This window comes from Oryzias latipes, chromosome 20 (genome assembly GCF_002234675.1).
Source record: "Oryzias latipes chromosome 20, ASM223467v1".
Lineage (NCBI taxonomy): Eukaryota > Metazoa > Chordata > Actinopteri > Beloniformes > Adrianichthyidae > Oryzias > Oryzias latipes.
This window is the reverse complement of record NC_019878.2, coordinates 24,754,424-24,771,309: the sequence shown is the minus strand read 5'-3', so window position 1 is coordinate 24,771,309 and position 16,886 is coordinate 24,754,424. Positions and strand designations below refer to the sequence as shown.

Here is a 16,886-nt window from a genome sequence, read left to right as displayed (position 1 = left end):
ATAAGTGGTTTCTTAGGTAGAATTGAACTTTATTAATCTCACTGAGGAGAAATTCACCCGTTATGGAAGCTCAGGAGAAAAAACAAATAACCAAAAACCACCAAATAACAAAATAACCAAATAAGGAAATAAATAAACACATAACTGTGATGACTGGTCACACAGATGAGTTGTGCAATGGGAATGGATGACCTGAGGTGATGCTCGTTCCTACATTCCTCCAAGCTGGGGTCCTCTACCAGAGGCCTGGGAGCTTGAGGGTCCTGCAGTATCTTAGCTGTTCCTGTTCTTTTCTGGATTGAGAGGTCTGAGGTCTTTCCAGGTATCTGTTGTAGCCACTCCTCCAGCTTGGGGGTTACTGCCCCCAGTGCTCCAATTACCACAGGCACCACTGTCACCTTCACTTTCTCTAGTTCTTCTCTAATCTCTGGTATTTCTCTAGTTCCTCCTGTTCCTTCTTCCTGATGTTTCCGTCACAACAGCTTTCCTCTTTTTGTCTTTCTTTATCCACTACCACAATTCCAATCACTGATTTTTGTTTGTATGTGTTTTTGATGTCTCCATAACTTCCGGTGATCAATAATCTTTTTTTGTTGTTGGTGTTTTTGTCACGAAGTGAATATCAGCGAGGTTTCTGTCCAAGTGTTGTTTATTTAAGAAACAGTGCTTTATTACACGACTGAACTGCATTATTTAGCCCTAAGTCATCTTTTTACAACTCTAGTACAAGTCTATTCACAAGACCCACCTATAACAGAAACATACAATTTCATGTGGGCCTTTAGTAATTACAAAATCCTCAAGTGTCTTCAAAAATAAAAATACAGTTTGATGACAGAGAGATAAATAGATAAATACACAAACCTCCAAATAAACTCAGCCAGTCTACAAATAAATAGAACAATAAATAACATTCAAAACATCTTTGGCCAAACTTTGGCCACCTCATTCTCCCCACAGAGCCGGAGGGGGGGGGGGGGGGATTCCCTGGCCAATCAGAGCACAGTTCAGCACGCTGACGGAGTCAGCTTCAACTATGGGGTTGTAAGAAATAACTCTGGATAAATGCTATGAAGTAGCAAATGAAAAACAGTAGAACTAATGACAAAAAAAAAAATGCTAAAAACAATTATATTGAGGCACTTTAAAGGATGTTCCAGGGAACATTTCCTTCCGCATGTATTCCCCAAATGGAAACAAAAATGTGATGAACAAGCGAGACACTCCTGAATGGCTGCTCACACTTTTTTTTTCTTTTACAATTTTGGGACTGAGCATGACAAAGTACATCATAAAAAAAGAAGAATGAAAATGCTCAAATGAAATAATAACAGAACTTTGTGGGACACAAGTACGAGATCTCTCTTTCTTCTGGAGTCTGTGAATTTCATCAGTGAGCATTTTCTGTGTTTGTGGAGTCTGACTGGGTTTCTGACTGTTCCCCAAAAATCCCTGCCAGCGTCTTAAAGCGGGGCCCCCAGTCCCTAAGGTAATCGTAGTCCTCCTCCAGGTCTACAGCGATAGACTCGATTGAGCTCAGTGACTCTGCCACAGAGCCCTCCCCCTCATAAGCATACGTGGCCAAGGAGTCGTAGGGTGGGGCCGAGTTGTCCAAGTCGTGCTCTACCAGCCGCTGATGGATGAAGTCTCGGATGTCTGCGCTGTCCTGAGAGACAGGCGGCTTCGGGCTCCGTTTCATCTCCGGTTTGACATCCCTGCGGTACAAGTTCTCTTTGACAACTTTGGGGTTTCGGAGCGTTCCCATGTCAAAGGCGTGTGTGTCCTCTTCTCCTCCTCCTTCATCATCATAGTGGATCACATTGTCTCGGATGTCCTCTTTGGATGACATGAGGGTTTCCTTTTTCTTCTGTCGCCTCAAGCTCACATAGAGAACCACAATACCTGAGAAAGTAAAAGAAGAAGCTTTCAGGTTTTAAGGCTAAACATCAATTCAATTTGGTTGGTGTGCCAAGTCTTTGCTGACGTCTCGTCTGAACACAAAGCTCATTTTTTCTACCTGAATGACAGTTGTTAGACTCCTACTTCACATTTGACTGTACGATAAATGGAATAGTTTGTTGTTTTGCAAATTAAACCAAAGAAAGTGCCATAAAGGCTGTTAGTTTGCCAATTATTAATGCCAATATGAAAGGATCCTCTAAAAAACGGGCAAATTTGAACTAATTGGCCTAAAATAATCTTGCCAGTCCTTCAGCCAGCGTTCACTGACTACCAGCTGTCCCACTTCATTTTTTATGGTTGTTTTAAAGGCACCGCACAGAAACAAATACTGTTGTTATAATCAAATTCATCTTTAAGATGAACTCTGAGAGGGAAAAAACTCCCCTCAAAGGGTCCCCTCTTTGGACCTTTGACTCTAAAGCAGCGGACCTGCGTGTGGTCACAGATGGACCCGTGGTTCCGGTGGGCGGCTCCAGGTATGAAACCGTTCCTGTGTGAGTGTTAACAATATTTAAACTCACAATTTTAATCCATGTCAAGAAAACAAAGGTAAAGATCTGCAAAGGTTTAAATGTTCTGCGTCATCAAAGACAACAATAATAATAAAATATGTTTTTTGGTTTGTAAATAAAAACACGTCTTATTCATTAGCTAATTATCTGTAATCACAGAAGAAACGATGAAGAGAGTCACTCTATCATAAGGACAAAAGTAATTGAATCGCTTTTCTCTCATTTGCATTTTTAAACAAATACCTGCTCATGTTTAACTAAGCAATTAGTGTGAGGGTGCAGAGTTCCATTCTAATGTATTAGCTTATTAGCCTGCTAACTCACAGAACAAGGATGATGAACACTACATCCTACATACTGATGAACATGTTAACATGCTGACATGTGTAATTAACTCAGAGCCCTCCTGTGCCTGAGCTCAGCCTTACAGGGCTGATGGAACTACAGTTAAGGACTCTAATGTCCAGGCATCTCTGCCCCGATGCAAAGCTGCTTTTACTAAATGTACTTTATTACAATCTCTCTAATATTACCCGATCCTTGCTCTTGTTCCCACTCAGATGTGGGATTCAAGCCTCTCCCTGCCTCGACTCTGTTGATGCAGTGAGGGCAAAATCCTCTAACAAAACCAGAACGGTGCAGAGGTTTGGAGGTCACCAATGTTAGCATAAGTAAAGCAACCGTTAATCGTACACACAACCCACCACAGGCTGTTGTAGATTTGAATATTTAAGACGCTGCTATGGAAAAATACAACGCAGGAGCACATTTTCTGCTCCCCCCATCGCTTGTCTGTGCAATCTGTCTTTTTTGTCCATCATCCCCGGTGTCCCCTTCTCTGTCTACTCATTGAATAATGCAGTAAAATATGTGTTTGTCCTCTGGGTTTGTGATAAATGACTGCACCTCCGACCAGGGGCAATGGGCAGAATAACTCTGAAATCAGTCAGCGAGATGAAAAAGTCCAATAAATTCACTCAGATAAAAAAAGGCATTCGGCTCTCCTCCTTCAAACCGTTCCTTATATAAGATCCTCTCCTTCTCCTTCATTGGCAGAGGAACTTCGGAAGCCTTTTGCTGTACGCCAGCTCCCCCTGGTGGTTTCATTGCAGACTTCTGCAGTGGTTCCATGCACACTCTGGATGTACACAGGTTGTCAGAAGCTATACCTCGTCCACATCACTGTGTAATAAATAGCGGCACAAAATGAAGTTCCAGCGCCGGCTTCTTTCATTTGCATCCCCTTTTCAGCTGACAGCATAACTGGGTCATTCTGCCAAATCCTGCACAGAGGCTGAGCGGTCCAGTGGAAATGTTCCCGCTGTGAGTTCAGACTCTGCCTTCTCAGGGACAGCGTGACGGTTCGGCGTCAGTCTCAGCCTCGAGGGCGTGAGTCATCATGCAGCTTTGAAGAGAGTTTCTAGAAGAAAAGCCACCGTTCTACCATCCACTGCATGCTTTGATCACACATGAACTGCAGTTTCACAACGGCAGAGGTCAGATGTGATGAGCCACGCACACCACTAATTAGAAAAGTGAGTCAGATAAATTTACATGTACTTCCTCCCAACTATGCAGATCATTCTGGAGATTAGTGACAGAGGATTAAGTGAGGCTTTTAGAACCATGACCTTGTAAGAAATGCTCAAACGTTAGATTAGGCAGCAGCTGCATGGCTGCAAGATTAGACTGACTTTATAGAGCTAAGAAAGCCTCCCTGTAATCATAAAAGTCTTATTGAAAAATCAAATTCATGTTGCCTCCTTTATTAGAATGCAGGAATGCTGGAGGAGATTCCAGTAAACTATGATCTTCACCTTTTACAACATCATCATCCACTGCAGTACAGACCCTCACCTGAGCACAGGTGCCTGTTTACCTTTCATCAGAATATCTCTTTGGAATGATATATGCTGGACATTAGGGGTCGTGTATCGGCATGAGTCTGGCCATACATGTCGCGACTTTGTACTGGAACACATTTTCTTTTCTTTTTAGAAAAAATATGATTCATAAAAAAATAATTGGATATTAATATGCCTTTCCTTGTATACAATTGTAAAATTCTGATTAGTTAATGACCACAATGTTAAGCACTGCAACTGTAACTCGTATATAAGTTGCTTTTACCAGGGCAAATTTACAGTGCTTTTATTTTGGTAACTTTAAATAAAGGGAACAGTCAACATTGTCTGATTTCCATGAATGACTGTGTCTTAACCAATACTATTCTAAAAGTATGATTGAGGAAATAGTGCTGTTTATTTTCAGTATTGCTACATGTAGATTCTCCAGAACTTTTAAACGCTTCAGGAGTCTGAGCGGTGCTTCTAAAATAAAATTAAAAAAAACACAAATTCTTTCCAGAAACATTTAAGTGATGATGATGAGGCAGCATGACAGGATGAAGGAGACGCTTTTAAGGGGCTAAGATGCTTTGTTTCCATGACCGTCTGCTCTGCAGCTGCAGCTCCACTTTCTCACACGTGGAAGTAACCACGGATTTCACCGCTCATCGCCACGACGTTGGCCTTTCTTCAGAGCGTTGTACACATCACTCTGATCCATCAGAACTACAATCTATTGCTGGGAGGTTCTACAGAACTTTGGCGCGCTTTGCCGACAGCATTTTGTCTCCGTGCATCAGCCGCTGTGGAGCTGCAGAGCTTCACTCGTTCTTATCGGAGCTACAAAGAACCAGAATCCGTGTCTTTATGATACTGACAGCAACATGGAACAGAGTTTGGGTTCGGTACCCATCCTTTGTAAAAACTAGGCAGTTCATGTCTCGTAACAACAGAACAAGCTGCTCTTCGCTGAGATCTTCTAGTTATTTGTGTGCATGTAGAACTTCTCAAAGAGGCTCCTGGATGTAGAACTACTCCTTTTAGCATGGTATCATAATCTAGAACTCGGGGCAATATGCTCAGAAAATCATAAAAGTGATAAAAGGATCCAATGGAATTTATGTACCAAGTTGAAAACTTTGACTGACCAAAAGTAAAAATGAAAGATCACAGAATTAAAAAAATCACATAAATCCTTTTTTTCATACTCTGCAAAATTGAAAATTGGAGTTTTGTTTCTAAAAACTTTATTAAAGTGTGAATGTGGAGGAATTATTATAGAATGAGCCAAACAACTTGACCTAAGATGCCCCTGTTGACCAGTTTTTGTAGAGATATTTTTCCCTTTTGCTGAGAAGATAGATAAATCACAGATTTATTCCAAAAAATAAAATGTGTTTTGAACTTTGGAGGCAGCTGAAATCCCTAACAGAACACGGATAGTTGTGGATAGAAATGTCAGTTGTTTGACATTTCATAAAATGTCACCTCTCTTTCTCTTTTTGACAAGACTTAGACCAGAAGATCAATACCACTTTCCTGAACTCTTATTGTTGCTAGAAGATTGCCATGGCAACCAGAGGAGACTCAAGGATTTCACTGCACTCTTCTATCCATCACTCCCTCATCCCAATTTTGTTCTGTCCACTTCTGGCACTAAAAGTAGGTTCCCACCCAGACAGCGACCCATTTGGACCAAACCAGGTCTATTTGTAGCCTTCATGTCTCACTCATGTCTCTGGCTGCATGGCTCACATGAGAACTAACGTTCATCAATCAAACCCAGGTTAAGGTACGTGTTGTTCAAGTTCCAGTAATTTCATTTGTCACAGACCCGCCAACGCTGTTGGAGCCCGAGGCAGAACAAAGTTCCTCTGATTCAACCGGGTCACACAGATCAGGTGAAACTGTTTGTAGTTCTTCTACAACTGCCTAAAATACATTTCCATGTGTTTTAAGCCGCTGTGAACCCAGACTTACAATAACATCTATCTTTTTTACCCTTTACGCACTACTGCCCCCCCTTCTTCACCCCAGCAACGTCATCATAAAGAGTGCAGACGATCCCGCCATGGCGGGGTTCCTGTTCAGAGAGGATGAGTCTGCTTATTGAGGTGTGGAAGTGGTGTGCAGAGAAAAATCTAATCCTGAAGACAAAGACGGCATTATGAACTCCAGGAAGACACAAGCAAACATCCAGCAACTACTCAGCAGTATGAAATGTGTGAAGACCATTTTAAACTGTACGTTTCTGTGCATGCATGGCCAGGATCTCCTGTCCTGGAGCATCAGTCTCAGAACCAAGAACAAAAGGGCCCAGCAGAGACGTTATTCCTAGAGGGTGTTAAGGAACAAACACCTCACACACAGACTGCTGGTGTCCTTTTATCAGAGCTCTATGGAGAGCTTTCCTACATCCTCCATATGTGTGTGCTTTCCAAACCAGCTGCACAGCAGCAGACAGGATATCCCTCCAGAGAATTGTCCCCCAGGCACAGAAGATCATTGGTCACCCCTTTCCTTCTGGAGGAATTCTACTGCTTCTTTTGTATCAGGAGAGCCAGGAGGATTCTCAAGGATCAAGAATGTTGATGTGAGCCGTTAACTTCTTGAAGATGCTTCATGTCGCTGAGGGACAGAACTAACAGACTGAAAGAATGGATATGGATGAGCTAGAACTAGACTCTGGTTAAACAAGAACCAAACTTACCCTGAGCTATATATTTAATGACCCACTCGGATGAAAAGTGTTTTTTAACACATAAACATAAAGAAAGAATGTATAGACAGAAAATTAAGCTTAAATTGTGATTCTGAGGATGTCTTTCATCAAATCGAACCATCAATAAAAATATACTGTTGGAAAAAAATTGTAGGTGTGGCGTAAGACCTATAACGACATGCCACACTGATGTTAGCTAGGAAGCAGCTGTAAGCAAGCAGGACAGATTATAAACAAAGGGATGATGGGAAACGAGCGCCGGCCTACTCCGCGCCAACAGTCCCGCCCACCACTTAGGTGAATTTCTAATCAACTGCTGCTGCTCTGCAGAAAGTATGTCCTAGAAAATGACACAGGTTTCTAGATTTTGGCTTAAAACAGCATATTCATAATTACAATACCACTGGAAATACTTTGAATATAAATCAGAAGATGATACCATGGTCTGTGATTTACACATTTCCTGTTCACATCCCGCTAAATGTGCTTTGAACCTTTCAGTTTTGTCACAATGACAGGAAAAGGTTTATTCATTCAAAAGGTTTTGGGGGGTTTAATGTTACGGAGTCATGCAGGGAAGAGAGATGATCTGTATGTGAATGCATCCATCCCACTTTCTGTCTGAGAGCAGAGCTGCTTCTTTCACATTCATCCTTAAAACGATTAAAAAAATGTAACCTTGTTGAGCTTAGAGGCAGCTGTCTGAATAAACTGTTGATGTTTGTGTCATTTTTCTGGTCGTTCGTTTCCTTTTTTGAAGAAATATCTCACCTAACAAGATGACAATACACAGCAGGATGGCAATCAGCGCTCCGGTGCTCAGACCCACAGGAAGGAAAATGGCTTCTGCACTACATGAGAGCACAGAGCCGTCCGACTGACAGCCGCACACCCGGATGGTCAGCGTGCCTGTGCTGCTCTTCGGGGGGTAGCCATTGTCTTCAATCACGACAGGAAGGAAGTAGATCTCCTGTAAACGTCGTCGGAAGCCAACCCGTTTGGTCACGATTCCAGCTGTGTTATCTGAAAGAAGGGGAAGTGTTAAGCATCTGAAAACACAAAGACAGAGTTCAAAACAGGCCCAGATTCTGTGAGATTTAGACCAGAAGGATCTTGAGTTTTTGTGAGGAAAGGCCTGAAGTTTGGGTTTCCTTGATCTCAACAGGTTAGAAAGTATCCAGACAAAGTGAAAGAAAATACCCCTTCGAGTGTAACCTGAAATCAAAGAGACTATCCTCTGAAATCCATCACGAGTCTGAAGGTCCATGAGTGGGAGAGATGAAACTTTTCTGTCTGATAACTCTGTTTGATATCAAACACTCTCCAAATGCCCCTAAGATTGAGATGAGAAGCTTTTACATATCAAAGGCTGGATTTATCAAAGTTTTCACTGTTTTACGGCACTTACTTTAAAAGCTGTAGGTGTCTAACCACACCCTAAACACCCCATCTGTCTTTGAAGGTCTTTGCGACTTGTTGTTTTGGAATCTGCCCTAAAACCACACAGAGGAACCAACTTGTGAATACAGCTGGAGGTGTAAGGACTGCGAGTTGAATACAGGGCGACAACGTGTACAAGGGACGGGGAGCTTGTCAGGTTGAACCTGCCTGCTCTTGTCTGCTGCAGGCGCACTGTCTGACCCCTGTCAAACCAACTTTGTGGATCTGAAAAAGCCAAGCACTTTTTCCTGACAGGAGGTCAGGCATTTTAACACACCTTGCATGTTGTGCACAACTGCGATTTTTGTTTGTGCGTTCCCTCTGCATCTCGAGCTGAACCTGTCTCCAGCGCCTGTGGTGTTTGTATTTCCTGTCTCTGCCAATCAGGCCACCTTTTCTACCCAGAGAGTGTGTTTCCAAGGCTACTGGCAGTCGGGAAACTGTAAGAAAGTGTGTCTGAGAGGTAAAAGTGGATCTGAGGTTCGGACCTGGGCTTGTCAAGGACGGTGAATGCATTCGTTCCCCTGGCCTCATCCTGTCACGTCCCACTTTTCATGCCAAGTCTCTGTGGTTAGACTTCAAAGGACCGGGCTGCAGAGTATCCTGAAGCGTCGAGTTTTATATGACTGCGTCAACTCAGCCCTGTGCTTGTTATCACTCCAACCAATTACTGATCTCTCCTCTAGTTCTTGGATCATCTGGACTAACTAAAGAGTCACTAATTGATGCTTTTGCTTTGACAGTTACTCAAATATTAATTGTTATTTGCAAACTCCTAATGTTTGGGTTTTCTTATCAAGATTTGTGTTCTCTCTTTTTCACAGAATTAATATCCAGCATTGTTTATATTTATATACTGCATATACATTTTATTTTTTTTCTAAAAGGAAGTGCCTCATCAGGTGTGGTGCACATCTTCTTTGCCCCACCTGTGGACATCATCATCATTTATCAGCTGAAGAGATCAATGGTGTCACAGCGTTTCAAAGGACAGAGCTGCACAGATGTGCATCCATGGGAAGAAAAAAAGGAACCTACTTCCAAAGTCTCGGATTGTGAAGTTCTTATTCTTCATGTCTTCTTTGGGGGTTCTGAAGGAGAACTGCTGTCCAGCGCTCGGTACGTCTTTGTCTTTTGCACCAAAGGTTTGAATCACCTGAGAAGATAAAGAAGTTGTCTTCAAATGGTTTGAGTACTTTCTGGATGTTTTTCTTAAAACCATCAGAATCATCTTACACCTGAATTTGAGTGTTTGACTGGAGAGCTAAAGTTTCTGCATCCCGTCAACGCTCAGTAAGAGGGATTCACTTCATTTAAAACCACTGGAGCAACTCAGAAATGGTTTACCATACATTTATAATACATTCAGTCATTCCCAACAGGCGTCCAGCAGAGAACTAACCCGAAATCCTAGGTAACTGAGCAGATACAAAGAGTCTGGAGCTGAAGTGGCTGCTCTTCTCACACAGCTGTGTAACCACCCTGATGCCCCTCACTCAGCAGACTTGACCTGCTGGACTCTTCCTACCCCCAGTTGACCTGCTGGACTCTTCCTACCCCCAGCCCCAGACGCCCGACATGCAGAAACCACTAATCAGCCTCCCCGTCTCGTTACTGGCTGTGCTGCTCCCTCTGTTTGGCGTCTCAGAATTAGAACAACATTCCCTGCAGAGGGCTAAATTGCTGTGATGAGTGCAGCAGATGTACAGTTCACACTATTGATTTCCTGCAAGCTATTAGCTGAGTGGAGGATGTGTTTGACTGCAGCTAACTTACCTTAACTAAAAGCTGCTCTATTGATCTCTCATGTAAATCAGTAACATTAACCATGACAGCATGGGTCCACCAAGCATCATCAGAGCAATAGATCATTTTAACCAAACATGAAACCTCATTAAAGGACAGAAATGTACTTTTCTTAAATTCCCTGATCAAAGAGGGATGGATAATCGAGCAGAACTTAAACATCAGATCATTTCTCCAAGAACAAAACAAAAAAAGAAGCAGAGTTTAAAAAAAGGTCGATTGCATTTGGTAAAATGTAGACGGTTGATCTGCATTTAGAGGAGACCCTGCTGACTGAAGCCCCCTCACCCATAGAAGGCCTGCAGCTGTGGTTCTTCTTTCTGCTTAAAATAATTTAAAATTTCTGATGATTAAATGCAGACTAAGATAATCAAGAATTCAACAGTCTTCTATTCTATTCTATTCTATTCTATTCTATTCTATTCTATTCTATTCTATTCTATTCTATTCTATTCTATTCTAGTCTGGTGCTTCAGTTATTGACAGAAACACAAAAATACCTTTTTACACTCACACACAATTCTATGTTCATATACTTTTTCTTGAAAACTCAAAATAGACTTGATGCTTTGACAAATATTGGTTCACTTCCAATACTTTAAAGTTTTTCCAAACTCAAATAGTTTAGTCTTTTCTTCAACCAAGAAAAGTATTGTTGCTGTTATGAAGTGAATTAATACATAAAAAAATAAATGTTAAAAAGAATTTGTTTTATGTTCAATTTGATCTCATAAATACTGTAAAATAAACTATTTATTGTGATCCATTGAAAAGCAACGTTGGAGTTTTAGTTTATCATCAGTGTTTAAAATTACTGGAAGAGGTTAAACAGATATTGGACCAAAAATTCCCGGGCTTGCACAACATAAAAAACAACTGACGGGAAGAAGTAGATAACATTTTTGACTAAAACAGTAAACAGAAATAACAAAATGTACCATCAGGTTTGTTTAAACACAACCCGTGTCTGATAACAAAAGAACCCAGAAGTCAGTGCATTCTGTCTCATTTCTAACAACTGCAGTCTCTCTTTTTTTACTTTCTTTAAATCAGAAACACTTTAATCCTCTCTGTGATTACAAAGCTCCTCCTGTAATAACATCGTCTCTTTCTGCACAAGTTTGAAGGGATTTTGATTTCCAACACATGTAAAGACAGACGACTGCAGAAATGCTGCCACTAAATGAGCTCAGTCATGAGAGGAAGTGTTGGTTTAGTCAGTTCAGTCCAATGCAGTTTGCAGCAATGGATGCTCCTCCTTTATAGACCATAGATAATCATTTTCTTTCATTTGAAGTCCCTTTTTCTCATTAACGTGAGTCTCATCAAGATTTCTTTTTTCCTTTTTCATTCCTGAAATCACGTTTCTTCTAAGATGTGGATTTGCACACCTTCTTTCTCCTTCCTGCTCTCCACACACATTTACATGAAGTTAATCACACTCTTCCCTCGCCGGGATTCATGCTGCCGCAGATTATTTCCCGTCAGAGGGGCCGCAGCGTGCCAGCACTCCAAAACAAGCACTTTGCATGTATTTCAGCTGTGTGAGTGCAGATGATCATCCAGGGAGTCGTGTGATGGATTCTACAAGAGAGGGATCGGAAATTCTTTATCGCGCCTCAGCTGTGTGCAACACCTGCTGGAGTCCCGCTGAGGAAACGGCATGGGGAGGTGAGGAATGGGGGGTGGAAGGGAGAAAGCGCCAGGGGAGGCGAGGCAAAAAGATTAGGGAGGATAAGAAAACTGTAAAGGAGGGAAGAAGAATTTCATATCATTTAGGCTCATATCTTTGGAAGAGTTAAAGATTAGGGAACATTTTTATCTCAGTTCTAAATCAACACAACAAACAACTGATGTGTTTGTGATAAGATGCTGATGGAAAACGGTCCAAATATACAGTAGATCTGCTTTACCTTCACTGGAATGTGATCCACCGGTTTGACTAAAAATATTTAACATAAAAACACAATAATTTAGATGTTTATTGGTATTTTTCTGAGAACATCTTTTTTTCTCTTTTTTCATAGCTTTCCATGACGTGACACATGTGCTTTAAGCTCTAAAATTCTAATCTGCTGTAATTCTTTGTCAAATTTAAAGCTATTTTTATCATTTAACCTCATTATGTTGCCATCTTATTTTCCAGGAAGACTTCCAGTCCTACAGTAGTGGTGTAATAAATGCTCAGACTGTGATAAACCAAGCAGTGCATCTACTTATTCAAAGGTTTATTAGATGTTATGTTAATTTTTAACAAAAAAATACAACCAAATTAATTTTACATACACATTATTGTGAGGATAGCCTTTTATTTGCTCTGTCTAATGTTTTTTTTTTTTTTTTGGTTTTAATATTCTTGTTTTCAGGTTTTTTCTCCCCTGTCAGTCACACCAGGTTCAGGTTATCAATCATCCACAGCTGCTCCCATTGCAGTTAATCATCCTCACTATGTTTGAGTGTCATGTTTTTCAGTCTGTTGTTGTTTGGTCATCTGCTCTGCCAAACTTTTTTTTTTGTTTCAATTAAATTGTTTTGGGAATATTTAATATAACTGTAACTCTTTACAATTAATCTGCTTTAAAAACTGAGAACTCCTCATTAACAGATTTTTCAGTGGGGAGAGCTGAGAATAATCTTCCAACACTGCAAAGAAAATCCTAAGATAAGAATTGTCTTGTTTTTTATTTCATTTTTTGTCTTGCATGAAAAATCATCTTTACAAGAAAGTTTTTTCAAAAGCAAAACAATCAGTCTGAGAAAACATCATAGTGACTAAAGTTTTTCTGTAAAAGGAAAATTCTTGGTTGGACTATTTTTATAACCCTATTAGCAGATAGTTTTCCTTCCTGAGATGATTGAAATTTGAGGAATTTTTGACTTAAATGTTAAATGTGACAAAAAAAAAAAAAGAAATATGGAGCATCATAAAAAGTAACATGTGAAACATTTATTGTTTTAATCCTTTATCTGTCAGCATGAATACATTTGTGTGTCTGAAAAGCACAAACACCATTTGATATGGGAAACAGATGTGAAACAGCTGCATGACACACAGTCTAAAGTCTCCGTTTTCTATCCATACCTGGAAAAATCCTGCCTTCAGGTGACAAGACAGACTTAAAATATCATTTTCCTCCATTTTTTTTCCCATTGGTTACCCTAAAGTGTGTATGGGTGTGTGATTGTGACCCTGCGACAGACTGGCGACCTGTCCAGGATGTCCTCTGCCTTCACCCATTAGTGGCTGGGATAGGCTCCAGCATCCGCATGACCCCAAAAGGGACAAAAGTGGTTTAGAAAAAAAACTTAAAACTCTGATTTTTTTCCTTTTCAAGGGTTTGGATGGGATGCATTTGTCCTATTATATCATGATTGCTTAAGCATTTTTTTTAAGTTTAATGAAAAACATCTTCTCAACTACTTAAGGAAAATTAGTGCTGAAGAAAATGTGATGAGCCCAAACAATCAATATTCTCGTGTTCACACAATAGAGGCTATAAAAAAGGTGTTTTAAGCTCCTGTCCACTAATAAGACCGTCTCATTCTAGTGTTTAGGTGTCTCCAGTCTGTTACGTGGAGAAAAGGTGAATTCAGTTGTAGAGGAGGAGGGCGATGAAGAGCCCGGCTTGTGTTTTGATTGCAGCAGGCCTGAGGACCAGTCAAACATCCACGATGCAATGAGGCGTCCACCGTGATTTGACAGACTGCCAGGGAAGCTGTTTCCTCACAACGCTAACTGCATATGGATTCCAGTTAATGGGCTAATTTACAGGCGCAGGTGGTTTACGATGCACACAAGCACATTCCCCACTGCATCTCAAATACATCATCTGAAATGTCCTCGCAGCTGCAGATATGCAAACCGCTGCTGCGCCTCATGATTGCTTCTCCTCCTCAACTGAACTCTGTGACAAAATCACTTCATGCTCAATTTGATATGCTTTTTTGTTTTGCAGAGGTTATATCTGAAACAATTCATTTTGAATAATATTATTCAAAATCTTTCATAAAATGAATTAAATAGATGGTTGTTTGTGCACGCACGTGCACACAACAAATTAGAAAAAATATAATTTCATCAGATCCCTTCAAGAGTAAAAGTTGATGATTATTTTGAAGTGTTTTTATAAATTCACACCTTTCACTTTTAATTAAAGTTTCCTCTCCTGTCTGAGGCCACATTGGAGCCCAAACTCTCCCATCAGCTGCTGTCAAACTGGAAAATCAACGCCTTCTGACAAACGTTTCAAGAAGGACGACTTTAAGTCCAAATGTCAGGACTCCCCCGTAAAACAGCGTCAGTGGGAGGAGTGGGAACCTGCATCCACTCATTCCAACATCAGCGGGGCCTCTGACGTACCTGTCCCAGTCTGGCATTTTCACACACCAAGGTCTCGTACGGACTGGCCAGTTCAGGGGGGAACTCGTTGATGTCCAGCACGTGGACGGTGACGGCCACCCGGCTGGTCAGAACCGGGCTGTCTGCAGAGACAAGGACGGCAGGATTACAGCACTGACACCGTGTGGGTAAGAGCAGAACTGCACTTTCAGAACCAAAGTTTCCAGGTTACTTCAGCAGCAGAGAGACGGAGGAGCAGCCAATCAGGAGGCCTCTGTGGACGAACACAGACTTTCAACAGAAGCCCCCAAAACAGCATCAAAACCTTTTAGATGGTAAATGAGAATGACATAAAGGTAAAATGTCGATGATGACCCCATCCATACATTCTTGGGGAGGCGCAGTGTGAACGCCTCCTGAGTGGGACTACTTTGGATTCAGCGCGGCGTGTTGCGTTGCTGGCGCCACAATGCAGGGAAGCCTTTTCTTTGTGTGAAAGTAAACTGTATGGATTTGATGTGAGAAGGCTTTTGGCTGTGCAGCTGGGAGGCTTAGCATGTGCTTGTTTGTGTGAGCGCCAGTGCATCCTGGGGTGCATGTGCTGGTGTGTCTGTGGGTGGGTGTGGAGGGAGGGGAGTCAAATCAAAGGGATTGGAGAAGCAGCCACGGCTCAGTTGGTAACCTGTCTCTGACCTTGATGGAAAAAGCAATCTTTCCAGCAGAGGTATGACAGAGAGCAGGGATTTGATGCTCTGCACTGACCCAAGCGCTAACATTTATGCTCACCCAGCGAAGGGACTCGGCTGTTCTGTCATCCAAAAACTTTCATACTCTTTAAACGCCCCCCTCATCAATTTTAATACGCTTCTCCTCCTTTTCTGAATAGATTGCCTCTCCATTACACTTCCTTTTGTGAGCGATTGATCATTGATTCCACTAGATGGCGCTATAACAACACTTATTTCTGAAATCTGACTTGCATCAGCATTTCAGACCAATGACATGCCTAATTATTTATATGGCTTTCAATGCTGTGAATGCCTCATAGGTTAGCAATAAATGTGCCTGCATACTCATTTTGACCAATCTCCTTTTTAATTAAAGCCATTATAAAGAAATAATCCCACTTTCTGCAAGCAATTAAGACCAGATGAAAAGATTACTTGTGGATATGAATAATAAAAAAGTGCAAATGCAGACAAAATAAGTAAGCAAACTGTCCAAACACTAAACTCTGTGGTAAGTGTGAAGCTAAATCTATTTGTAGAAAGTAGATGGGGGGGGGGGGTGCTCTCTAATTGCTTCCTGCCAACGTTATTATTGCCTTTAATAGACCCCCCCCCCCCTTGACTTAATACAAATTGCTGTTGGATTTTGAAAGCAGAAGAATGAACTGATCATCCCGTTTAGCCGCTCGGCTCTCGTGTTTCTCCATGACGGAGATATTCTGGTGACGTTTGCAAAGTTAGACCTAAAACAAGCAACATTTGTGGATTTAAAGTGAAATTTTGCCTTAGTGGCAAAAAAAGACCGTAGGAACATCTGTGATTAAGAAGCAAGGCCCCCCCCCCCCCCCCAAATGCATCATGAAGGTAAATTCCCTTCAGTTTTTACTGAAGCTCTTCATGTTTAAACTAGAATAATAAACATGCGCCGTGTCAGCGATGACAATAGGGTGCAGTGCAGAAGAGCCCCAACAGGCAGATAATACCCAAAAGCAAAGCTCAGCCAAAACAGAGTCAAGGTCACGGCAGATTTGAACCCTTCTGGAGCAGAAACTTTGAGCTGCTGCTTTTGTTTCTGCTCCTCCTGCAGACGCCTGGCAATTAGTTTGGAAGACTTCTTCTTGGTTTTGCTTATTTTTCCTTCTATCCTTTATTTGTGAGGAAAATTGTCAAAAGTTTGAGGAGTTGCACCCAAGAGAGCAGCAGAGAGGTGATAAGAGAGGAATGAGAGGCAGGTGCATGCAGGCAAGAATGAGCAGAGCCCCCCCTCTGCGCATCAAGTATGACGGACTGAACGTGCGTCGCCTTTTCAAGCCGCTCCTTCTTCATCCACGCATCCCTTTAGTCCACCTGCTCCTCCAATTTCGCGGCACTTAATACTCAAAAAAATGCCCAAAGAAACACACACACACACACACACACAATGAAAAACACAATTAGAATGTGACTGAAATGACCTTGAGGGGAAGTGAGTAATTTCAGTTTCCAAGGCAACAACGACTCAAGCTTTAGCGGCCCATATTTCACAGTCTA

At 41.5% G+C, this 16,886-nt stretch overlaps 1 protein-coding gene across 1 annotated transcript in view; it reads right to left on the bottom strand.

The window, feature by feature from the left end:
- Window positions 1-631: 631 nt before the first annotated feature.
- Window positions 632-16,886, bottom strand: part of LOC101154816 (cadherin-12) — a 117,775-nt gene continuing 101,520 nt past the window's right edge. The window contains exons 9-12 of the mRNA XM_023950198.1: window positions 14,650-14,771; window positions 9,522-9,639; window positions 7,815-8,066; window positions 632-1,902 (exon numbers count right to left, since the gene is read on the bottom strand). Of these exons, the coding sequence (XP_023805966.1) occupies window positions 1,391-1,902; window positions 7,815-8,066; window positions 9,522-9,639; window positions 14,650-14,771 (1,004 nt within the window). The 3' untranslated portion in view covers window positions 632-1,390. The remainder of the gene's footprint in view (window positions 1,903-7,814; window positions 8,067-9,521; window positions 9,640-14,649; window positions 14,772-16,886) is intronic.